The sequence below is a fragment of the Strigops habroptila genome, chromosome 5, assembly GCF_004027225.2.
Source record: "Strigops habroptila isolate Jane chromosome 5, bStrHab1.2.pri, whole genome shotgun sequence".
Classification (NCBI taxonomy): Eukaryota; Metazoa; Chordata; class Aves; order Psittaciformes; family Psittacidae; genus Strigops; species Strigops habroptila.
In genome coordinates this window covers 68405928-68417274 of record NC_044281.2, presented here as the reverse complement: position 1 = coordinate 68417274, position 11347 = coordinate 68405928, and the positions used below count along the sequence as shown (strand labels likewise).

General features: G+C 59.0%; 1 protein-coding gene across 1 annotated transcript; it reads left to right on the top strand.

The window, feature by feature from the left end:
* Positions 1-4094: 4094 nt before the first annotated feature.
* KAZALD1 (Kazal type serine peptidase inhibitor domain 1) lies at positions 4095-10741 on the top strand. The gene is made up of 5 exons (XM_030486812.2): positions 4095-4198; positions 5644-6244; positions 7461-7621; positions 8763-8910; positions 9113-10741. Exons 2-5 carry the CDS (start codon positions 5743-5745, stop codon positions 9196-9198), a joined length of 897 nt encoding a protein of 298 aa, XP_030342672.1. The 5' UTR covers positions 4095-4198; positions 5644-5742; the 3' UTR covers positions 9199-10741.
* Positions 10742-11347: the final 606 nt, after the last annotated feature.

The following is an 11347-nucleotide window of genomic DNA, read 5'->3' as shown; positions in this document are numbered from 1 at the left end:
GCCCTTCCCAAACTGGCTCATCCCTGAGGTCACGGGCCAGTCCCCAGAAGGCAGCAGTTGGGTGTCCCCGGAGGTGCTGGGCAGTGCTGGGCCGGGGACATCGATTGGTCCCTGGCATTTTTAATGAGCTGCCTGACCGCAAGCTTTAACCTTGCCCATAATGAGGGTGAGCGGCAGCAATTCCTACCACCACAGCCGGCTCCCCCAGCCTTAATGAGCTAATCAATACTTGTTCTCAGCTTAATTTCCAGCTAATTGCTCTTTAATGACGCCTGGAAATGGGCAGCCTCTTGCAGGGGGGGCAGACAGGCTCCCCCTCCCCAGCTCCCATCCCCGGTGGCAGCGGGTGCCAGGACGCTGGTGGTGGGTCACCTTCCCTGGCTGTGTTCCAGCCCCACTGGCGCTGGAAGAGGATAGGAAAAGGGATGTGTCGAAGGGGACAGTGGGCACGAAGCATGGTGCCACTGAGCTGGCAGCACTGTCTGAAGCATATACCCCAGCTGGGGGGCTATGCACCCAGGGCAGGCTGAGCAGAGGGTCCCCAAGCCCTTCAGGACACTACACTGCGGTGAGGGCCCCCAGGGTGGGTTCATGACGGAGGAGGCTTGTTTTGGGGTGCAGGGAGATAGAAGGAAGAGGGGGCTGAGGTGGCCGTGCATTGCTCAGGGTCCGCAGGCCTCTAGGGTCAGTGTCACGGCAAGGGGACAGCGACGAGGCCAGCAGTGCCCTGGAGGTGGCAGCAGAGACCCCGCAGCCTGCTGCCTTCACCGCCTGCCCGCATCTCTCTGCTGGGTCAGCCCCGCTGGCAGTGCGGGGGACAGGCAGGGACGTTTAGGGGGTGTTCCCGTTTGCTGCGGGTCAGGGGTGAGGGGGAGCCCGGCATGTCGCAGCGCGGTGGGGACAGAGGTGTCAAAGTTAGCACAGCCATGTGAGCAGGGGGACGGGCGGAGCGGGGTCATCCCTGGGAGTGCAGACCCTGCTGCCTGTTTGGTTCCTGGTCCCAGGTTGTACGAGCTGCTCTTGGATGAGGCTGCTGGAAAAACCCCAGCGGGGAAGGAGCCGGGAAGCATCCAGTCCTGCCAGACCCTGGCTCCTGAAGGAGAAGGGGCCCGGCAGGCTGTGGTCAGGGACATCATGGCAGCCTAGGGACTGGAGCATCCCTTGCCACCCAACCACTGCTCCTCGGGGACGGCTGAGAGCTCCCCATCCCTCCTGCACGCAGCTGCAACCGTTTCCCTAAGAATTTGCTGACGGGTTTGTTCTTGGGAGGAATTTGCTCTGTAAAAGCCTGGAGAAACCTGAGCCTGGCTGTTTCCCAGCGCGGGTCCTGCCTGGCACGAAGATGGGAGGGACCTTGTCCCCTCAGCAGACCCCTGGGATGTGGCTGGGACCCCCCAAGAGCTGCACAGGCTTGGAGTGGGCTGGTGGATCTTAGCTGTGTCAGGCTGCTCTGAACAGCAAGGCAAAGGAGTAGCAGTATGTTTGAGGTGAAATGAGGGTGACTTAGTTTATTATCAGAATGAGACCCCCATGGCCCCAGGTAGTGTGCTGGAAGCACCCCTATCCCAGCGTCTCTCAGTGATATTTGCTTCTGCTATGACATAACCTGCATTCCTGTCTGCACCAGCCCTCCCTGATATGAAGTGCATTAAGTCACTTGGCCCAGAGCTTTTTTTCCAGGGTGGGTTTTTCCCTTGGCCTCCTCTGCCATAAGCCCCACATCTCCCTGGGGTGATCCATGAGATCAGCCCGGGGCCCAGGGTTGGGTCAGTGGGGCCAGGAGCAGGGGGGCACCCCAAACCAGCTGTCATGGCTCTGCCATCAGGAACACATTGTGATGACAGAGCCCTGGAGGGATGCCATGGCTGTGGGTTTGCCCAGAGCATCCACAGACTTCTGGCTTCAATGGGACCATCAAGGAAGGGAGGAAATGGTGGTGGAGAGCAGCCCACCAGGGAGGGAAGAGAGGGCTTTGGTGCTTAGGGCTTGCTGCACCTTCAAAGCCCAATTTCAAGAGCTTCACTGGGCTCAAGGTGAATTAAGTAAGAGAAAAGAGGAATAACTGGCCAGCACAGGCAGAGAATGTGATTTACCCCAGTGCCAGGCCATGCAGGGCTGTGATCACTCTTTTCCCCCTAAATCTGCTCCCAGCAACTGGAGGTGCAAGCCCTGGGTGCAGCTGGTGGGCCACACTGATTGACTGAAGGTGTGATTGAGCACAGCTCCTTATTAAGCACAGATTAGGTCTTCCACCCCTCAGTCATAGCTGCTACTATTTATTAGCACATTTAACAGTCTCATTAAGTGGGAGGTTTAATTACCTACCAGGTTTGAGCTCAGTCTTCTTGGGCTGAGCTGCCCATGGGTTCCAGGTGCTGAGTTGTGTTGTGCCATGGCTGGATCTTTCCCTGATCAGATCTGTGGTTGGATTTCAGCTCTGGCTAGGGATCTCCATGTGGAGATGTAGTCTCTCCCCACCTTGCAAGTGGCAGGCACTGCAGTGATGCTTGGATGGATCCAGCCACCCAGAGCCCATGTTAATTCCATGGGGACACACCAGGTGCCTGGGCCATGGTGCTTGGGAGAAGGAGCCAGGTCTGGGTCCTCCTGTGTGGGGAAGACAGCAGCATCTGGACCTGTCTCCCTTTGTCCCCCTGTCAAGGACAAGAGAAGCGAATAACCAGGGACAATCACTGGCTCCACTTTTCAGCAGTGCCTGGGATTTAAGTGCTGGCTCTATTTCTGTGACGGCCAGGAGTTGTGTGGACTGAAGGTGGCATGTAGGGCTAGGTTTGCCACACTGCCTTGGCCCCCGTGTGGAGCAGGGGCAGGCGACGGTATGCTTGGTGCAGGGATGCCTGAACATGCAGGCAATGCTTTGTCCCGAGGTGGGGAAGTGGGGCATGGTGTGGGCAGCCCGGGAGGCTCAGCATCCCTGGCTGGGTCACCTACAGCTTGTCTCCTCTCTGCTCAGGCTCTGAACCAGCTCTGGGGGTGCATGCAGGAAAACCTCAGCCCCTCCTGACTTTTTCCCTGCTCCCAAAGCAGCTGCAGCCCCAGCTGCTCACGAGTGTGAGGCCCAAAAACCTGTGGCACACTGGGACCGCACTCAATAGGCTGGGCGAGGGGAACTGGGGAGGGAGGCAGCCCTGAGCCAAGGGGCCGGGGGCCACGGAGGGGGAGCTGGATGCGAGGCTGAAGACAGAGCCAGCAGGAAACCCCCCTCTGCAGTGAGGGGCTTGAGGGGGGCGTTTAGCCAGCAAAGGCGGGTTTAGGGAGGCCGAAGCCTGGAGCGTTTTCTGAACCACGGCTAGATTCACAATGTGACCATGCAAATGCCCCAGAGCCCGGAACGAATTTGCAGGAGGGTGTTGGAAAGCAAAAGCAGACTTTTGCAGTGCACTGAAGGAAACCAGATCCTCCGAGGGGTCCTGCAATGGTTTGGCTTTGCCTGGGCTTCACCGGGGAAGCAAATCTCAAAAATTCCTTGCCTGGAGGAAGGGAGTGGGCTGTGGGATCCCCCTAGCACAGCAGCAGGAGCAAGATGCACATGCATACCGGGTCCCTGCTCCTTGGAGCCAGGGAAACTGAGGCAGGGATCAGCGAGGCAGCTCTGGAGCCCCAGCCCTGTGCACGCAGGTTTTCCACTGCTGTGGCCTGGAGCAGCCCCACCGCTGCTCCTGACAACTCTGCTCCAGCCAAGGTAATGCCATTTCTTGCACCCAATACCCTCTTTGTAGCTGGCTCCTGGGGTGGGATGCGCACCGCTTCAGCTTGTGTTTCCCACCCAAATTACAGGCTGAGAGACTTTTTTGACCACTTCCCCAGCCATGCCCATCCCTGGTTTTTTCCCTCCCATTCACTTGTCCCCGCGGACCCTCGCAAAGCTGGTCTCTGCCCCTCAGCCCGGGCCCCTCCTGCCCATGGATGGAGCTGAGCATCAGCCCAGGTCCCGACACACGGCTTGGGGTGACCCCCGTGTTGGGAGGCCGGAGTGGCAGAGCCCCGGCAGGGAAGGGGTGCCGGCCAGCTCGGGTCCCGGTCCAGGGCTGGGCCGCGGGCCCGGGGAGGGGAGGGGCGGGGGGATTCACGTTTCGCTGACATCACGGCGGGTGCCGGAGCCGCCGGGGACCAGCAGCCCCGCTGCCACCTCCGCTGCGCACCCCGAAACCGCCGCTCCTCGGCACCGGCATCTCCGGTAAGTGGCGCCTTACGGCGGGGTGGCTCCCGGGGGACCCCTCCCCAGGGCTCAGCCAGGACTCCCTGAGCCTGCACCCGGGACTTGGAGAGCCACAGAACAACTTTGCACTTACCCTGCGTCCCCCCATATCCATCGCGGGCTGGAGCCTTGCTCCGCACATCCCGGGGTGGGGGCTCCGGCACCCAATGCCCCTTTCCAGCCCTGGGGGCTCGGTGGCCTCCGGTAAACGGGTCAAAGCTTCGCAGTTTGCTGTCGGGGGGTGGATGTGTGTGTAACCCGCTGACCCGGCCGTCCCCAGCGCCCGCCCCAGCTCTGAGCTGCGTTGGCCCCGCAGAGTGGGGGGCTGTGGGGTGCCCTTCGGTGCTGTTCCCAGCAGGAGGGGAGGGGGCAGCCTGGGCACCCTTCCCAGCCCCGCTCACTCGTGCTGGGTGGCCTTGGGGCAGGGGACCATAATTTCACTTCGTCTCAGGGAAGGCAGCCAGGGTGTAACCAGAGGCCAGGGGGTTCACAAAAGGGGCTTGGTTCATTGTCACCCCCTCTAGGGACAGGCTCCGGGACCCCATGTGTCCCCCCAGCAGAGAAAGCCTGATGTGGATCAGCCTTCCTGCTTACCCAGGGTTGGGTATTTGGGGACAGGCTTTGGGTACCGGGACCATGCTGTGCTGGGACATGCTGACAACGGTGGGCCTGCTGCCAGTCCACTGATTGCCCACTTGTGTGCTGGGTTCCACTGTGCTCAGCCTCTGTTGCCTGTGTGACAACTGAGGGGGTCCCAGAGCTTTCTCATGGGGGTGTTTTTTAACCTGGTTATGCAGGTGGTGCCTTAAAAGAGGGGTTATGGCGCAGGGAGGAGAGGAGGACAAAAGCCAGGCGAGAGCAGGAGCATCTTCCTGGCTCAACTCCTCTCGGCTGGCTGCCCTCAGCATGGAAAGAGCCTCTTGTCTGCAGGATGAGCCACTCCACTGCGCTTGTTTGGATGAAGAGGGAGGAAAAAAGGGCTCGTGACTCTTGCAAAGTGATGGGGAGAGGAATGGGAGCGCCTGGCTTGAGAGCAGCTTCCTGAGAAGAGGCAACAAGCAGGGTACAAACCGGTTGAGCCATGACGATGTAGAGCAGCCTCTCTACCCCCCTGCCAGCCCTGTGGCCCCCCAGGTCATGGTGGGGTCAGATCAGGCTGGGCTCTAACCATCAGGCTGCCAGGGAAGAAAGATGAAACCTGGCGGGTCTGGGGTCAGCAGCCCTGTCCCAGCAGAGGATACTCAGTGTCTCGGGGCATCCTTCCCCAGAGTGGGAGGGATGTGGCTGCAGGGCTGGGGGTGAGAGGGGCTGGGATCAACCCTCCCCTGCACATCATGCAGTGCTGCTGCTCAGGGCAAGCCAAATGGCAGCCTGAGAGGTGGGATATGCGTCCTGCACTGGTAACACGCCTTGCCTCCTCACAGGCCAAGATGGCTCCTCGGATCTAGCCAGGGAGGCCAGAGCGGTGCCGGAGATCCCTGTCCAAGTGACAGTGGGACTGGGATAGAGGAGCTGCTGCGAGGATGTCTGAAGCCAAGACCCTGAGCTCCTCTTGCCTCGTGCTTTCCTTGCTCTCCTTGCACTGGGCTTTGCTCCAGCTGGGCCAGGCTTTTCCCAGCACCTCCGACTACCTCCAGCGGGGCTGGCAGCGGCTGCTGGAGGAAGGGGAGGGCTGCGCCGAGTGCCAGCCAGAGGAGTGCCCGGCACCACGCGGGTGCCTGGCTGGCACGGTGCGGGATGCCTGTGACTGCTGCTGGGAGTGCGCCAACCTGGAGGGGCAGATCTGCGACCTGGACAACACCAACCACTTCTACGGCAAGTGTGGAGAGCACCTGGAGTGCCGGCTGGATACTGGGGACCTGCAGCATGGAGAGGTGCCCGAGCCCCAGTGCGCCTGCCTCTCCCACATGGCCCTCTGTGGTTCCGATGGCAAAACCTATGCCCAGATCTGCAGGTTCCTGGAGGTCGCCCGAGCCCACCCTGATGCCAACCTCACCGTGGCCCATGAGGGTCCCTGCGAGTCAGGTAGTGCTCCAGGAGCAGCTGTGTGAGCAGCAGTGCCTCTCAGGAAGGGGCAAGCAAGGGGGTCTGGTTTAACTATTTCACCTGGCAGCAACCCCATGGTGTCCACAGGGACACAGCAGCACTGGGGGCTGTTCCTTACAGTGGCAGGTTGCCCCCTGATCCCCCACACTGCTACTCTGGGGCAGCCCCTGCAGATTCAGCTCCTGGAGAAGTCTGGGAGCAGCCTTGCCAAGTGGGAGTGGGGTTTATGGGAAGCAGCAGATCCTGGTGGAGCATATGGGGAGGTTCCAGGGAACTGTTAGCAAATTCTTGGCGGCAGTGCTGGGTTCATGCTGGCCCAGTGCTCCCAAGAAATGCGTCTGCCTCCTGCAAATGGAAACCTGGGTCGGTTTGACTTCTCTACATGATTTACATCTCCTGTTTGAAACCCAGCTGGGCGGGCAGGCACTGGTGGAGAGGCCATGTCCCAGCCTGCCCAGTCCAGCACAGGTCACCCAAGGCTGTCACCACAGCCCAAGGGATATCAAGTTTGACTTTATTTTCTGTAGATCATCACATCCTTGAGTTTTTGCCCCAGGTGTATTTGGAGGTGGAGGCCTTCTCTTGACCTCCAGCTCATGCTATGGGCGAGATCCTGGAGAGGTGTGGGTAGGAAGGGTAGTCCTCATTCCATGCCTCCAGGGAAGGAATGTGGGACCTGGAAGTATTGGCTCCAAACAATAACCAGGGATCTTTTGGCTCCCTTAATGACTGGCACGAGTCCTTTGCCAGAACAGAGACCTCATTTGGCTGGAAGGTCATCCACCTCATCCATCCCCACCAGCCTTTGGCTGCATAAATGTTCTTCTGCCTTTTCTCCCCAGGACGAGCATGCTCTGAATGTGCAGGAGAGCTTTGCTTTGTAGCATTGCTATGTAGCTCTGAGCATCAGTGCACAGGCAGGGAAAGTGAGGCCAGGAGGGATGGCAAGCCCCTATGGACTGAGGGGGCTGGGGACGGAGCCCCTAGTCCTGGCTGCAAGGAGGGACGGTGTCCCAGACCCAAGGTGAGGGTCTGCCAAGGGTGGGAGAGGAGAGGGGCATGGGAAAGGTCCCAGCATCTCTGCATGAACCAAATGCTACCATCTCCGAGGGGACCCGCACGGGAGAGCCCGTGGGACTTGCTGACGGTGGGACCTCTTCTGAGCCTGCCCTGCTCTCCTGTCCCTGCTTCCCAGAACCCCAGATCACTTCTCCTCCCTATGACACATGGAACATCACTGGGCAGGACATCATCTTTGGCTGTGAGGTCTTTGCCTACCCCATGGCATCCATTGAGTGGAGGAAGGATGGCACGGAGATGCTGCTACCTGGAGATGACCCCCACATCTCTGTCCAGGTGAGTAGTGTGCCTAGAGTGCCAGACATGGTCCCCGGGTGACCCAGCCTTTCCCAGAGCTTGTGGGCAACCGGACCTGAGGGTGATCATCCTCTGGGGTGGCCAAGCCTGGCTGCCTGGGCATGAGAAGGGCTGATTGAAGCCTACACAGCATGAGGACTGGCTGCAGGTGTCTTGGTGGTAGGAGCCATCAGCATAGATCTTGTCTGCAATTTTCTGTAGTAGTTTTTGAACTTATGAATAGCTTTTAGAACCTGTAAGTCCTGCAGCAGGGAGTTTCCCACCTCCCTGCCTTCAGTTTGCTCTGCCTGCTGGCTTCACTCACCAGAGGTCAGCATCCAAATATAGTGCCCAGCCAGTGTACCCAGCTATTAGAGGGTGTAGGCAGAAGGCACAGGGGCTGTGCATGGAAGCCAGGCATCACTAGGGAGGAAACTGTGGTGGGATGGATGTGGCCAGCCAGGGGAGCAGGTGGGACCTGGCACTGTGGCTGGTGATGTGCTGGTCCCCTTCCACCTTTCTGCCCTTCATGCTGTTACAGGGTCTGGCCAAAGACCTTCACCCCAAGCAGGACTACCCTGCATGGCTGGAGGAGACTCAGCTCTCCTCCACCCCTGGCCACCGCACCATAATAGCAGCCTGCAAGCGCAGCAGCTGGGTCAGGAGAAGGTTATTTCTTGCTGGAGACATAAAAAATAGCATGGTTGGTGCCAGAGCAATCCTGGGACCACACTGCCTGCCAGAACAGGGGACCTGGGGCTCCTCTGAGCCATCTCCAGCCAGCTTTGCCTTTGGCGCAGATACCCCCTCACTTCTGCCACCCTGCAGAGCACCAATACCATCATCCTCCTGCTCTGTTGGGACCACGGTGGCACTGGAGTCCAGTCACATCTGCAGAGTCATGCCCAATGCAGGGCCCCTAGGCCTTTCTGAGAGCAAGAAGGTGCCTGTTCCCCCCACCTCCCCTTGGTAGTGAGAAAAGGGAGGACCTGTATCCAGGGAATCTGTGCCTGCCACTAGAGTGGTACTTTAAGGGTCGTGCAAGGAGTCTCCCTGGGTTTGTGTTCCCCTTCCCATCCATCGCAGCCTCATGCGGGGTTTTCCTGGCCCCAGCACTAAAACAAAATACCCACTTTTGCAGTTCAGAGGTGGCCCCCAAAAATACGAAGTGACAGGCTGGCTCCAGATCCAGGGAGTGCGGGAGACAGATGAAGGCACCTACCGCTGCTTTGCCAGGAACAGGATCGGGGAGGCGATGGCATTAGCCAGCCTGACCGTCCTCACACCAGGTGAGCATGACGTCCCTGTCCCCATACTCTCACGGGGATGAGGGAGGAGATGTTTGGGCAGGGTGCACTGGTGTGGTGGGAGCTGCTGGAGCACAGGGCTTTGCATGCAGGCTGCTGTGCATGGTTTGGGTTTGGTTCTGGTGGGGATGGGGACAGGCACGGCATGGGTCAATGTCACATTGTCCCTATGTTGCCGTTTCAGACCAGCTCAACCTGACAGGCTTTTCCCTGCCAAAGTCCCATGCAACACCCGAGGACTACGGGGAGAGTGAGGAGGACTATTACTAGCCCAGAGGTGGATGTCCGGCTGCAGAGATCACCTTACCCACAGTGGCCATTCCCAGGGGCAGAGACATCTCTAGAGCAAGCACCCCTCAGCCTAAAACCCCTTCTCTGAACAGTCCTGGCACAGCAGCCTCTTTTTTGGGGGTGACACATCCCTTTGCTGGGGTGCTCAGGGAGGGGACACTGGCTGGTTGGTGGCGCAGGGCTGGGACCAGGGGTGGGTCTGTCCTCCAGCACTAAGTGGGGACAGGGTGGCAGGTGGGATGCTGTGGGGACAGCCATGCTGTGTGTGATGAGGACTTGGTGCTGGGGCTGGAGGCAGCACCCATGGGAGAGGGAAGCCAGGGCAAGGACATCTTTGCGCTGTGTGAAGCATTTTGGTAAAGTAAGAGTGGAGGGATGGGACCTGGCTGGAACACCCAGTACATCACCCCCAGGGCTGTTCCATGTCCCCTAAGCACAGGGACAGCCAGGCTTCTCCCCTGGACCCAGGGAACCTGCTGTCAAAACATCCTGCTCTTTCATTTTGTTTTTAGCCAGAAAAATAGTGATTTGAGGAAACCAGACACTTGTGGTTTTCAGTGCTGTCTTTTTTCCAGCCCAGCTGCCTGTGTGGTCAGAAACACGCTGGCCTTTTTCAACTCAGTTTGTGCTTTCCCTTCCATATAGCTCTCTATTTTGCCATTTCAGTTAATGTTAGTTAAATATACATGTAAGTCAAAGCCAACACAGGACAGTCAACAGCCCCCTGCATCCATAAGGATTATTCTGGAGATGAGGCATGGTGCAAATACTGTGGATGCTACCTTGTCCATTGTGGGGGTGCACGGATTGAGGAGCCCTCCTGCCCATCCTGGTGCTCACAACTGGTCCAAGTATATGTCCTGCCCCTCTCACCTCACACAGGGATGGGGGTCCCCAGCAGTCCATCCCCTGTGCCATGGGGATGCATCAAGCTGGCTCATTGCATCCCCATCAGTTTGGATCCCATCTCACCTCTGCCCATCTCCATCTTGGAGTCCTGTGTCCTATGACACCAGGCCTCCACCCACGTGACCACAGCATGGAGGGGACAGAGCAGCTCTGTGCCTGGCTTGGGGCACAGAGCTGCTCTGTCATTTTGGGGGGAGCGTGGGAATGAAGCCCAGAGATGCTCCATGCTGGAGGGGGCTGGCAGGACCCCTTCCCATGGGCATCCCAGGGCCGAGCTCACAGTCAAGAGGTGTTTTGCCCCCCCAAACCAGCAGTACTTAGAGGACTTTTGGGACTCAAAATTTCCCTGAGGACCAGACTGCTCCTGGTTACTCAGTCCCAGCTCCAGGGAGGTCCAGAGCAGCAGCGGGGAGCCAGACCCTGGGAGGAAGGAGCTGGCCAGCCCCCAGACAGAAGCAGGCAGGATGCAACGAGGCTGGCGTCTTGGGTGCTGGGCTGTCCTCCTTCCCTTGTTTTTTCTGTTCTTTTCTTCCTCTTTCTCTCAAGAGCTGGCTCGGACGATGCAATTACAGCATCAAAACCTGAACAAGCAAATAAAAGGGATTTGTCTGGAGTTGGCAGCAGAGTGGAATTCCTGCAGCCAGTGAGGCTGGGCCAGCCTGAGCTCCTGTGTTGCAGCCTGATGGGGCACAGCCAGCAGCACTACTGCCCGCCTGCCTGCCTGCCCCCTCTGGGAGCAAACCCCTTCTTGGCTGCGGAAATACAAAAGCCACCAGTGCCTCAGTTTCTCTTTCCATCTAACAGCCTAATAGCGTCCTCCTGGGGATGCTACATCAGAGGGTGTCCAGGAGGGACCAGGGACAGAAACGTGCGGTTGGCTTTTAATGTGCTTTCTTTGGGTGCAAAACCTGCTTTCAAAGGAGGCAGGGCGTTTTCACCCATCCTGATTCCCCTCCCTGTTTCTTACACAAATGGGCTCGTGGAACTGGGCCATGCTGAGGCTGCGGTGGGGAAACCTGAGAGCGTCCGGGAGCTTCATGAGGCAAGAGCTACTCACTGGGCTCCCCTCCGGTGCCCAGGGCTGGCCCCCGGCCAGGGCTGCCATGCCAACCCTCCCCAGCGCCAGGCTCGCCCTGCCTGCATCGGCACAAAGCCAGGTCATGACGGATGTGGGTGCAGTGCTGGGCTGGCTGGGGGGTGTTGGACCCCCAACCCTGGC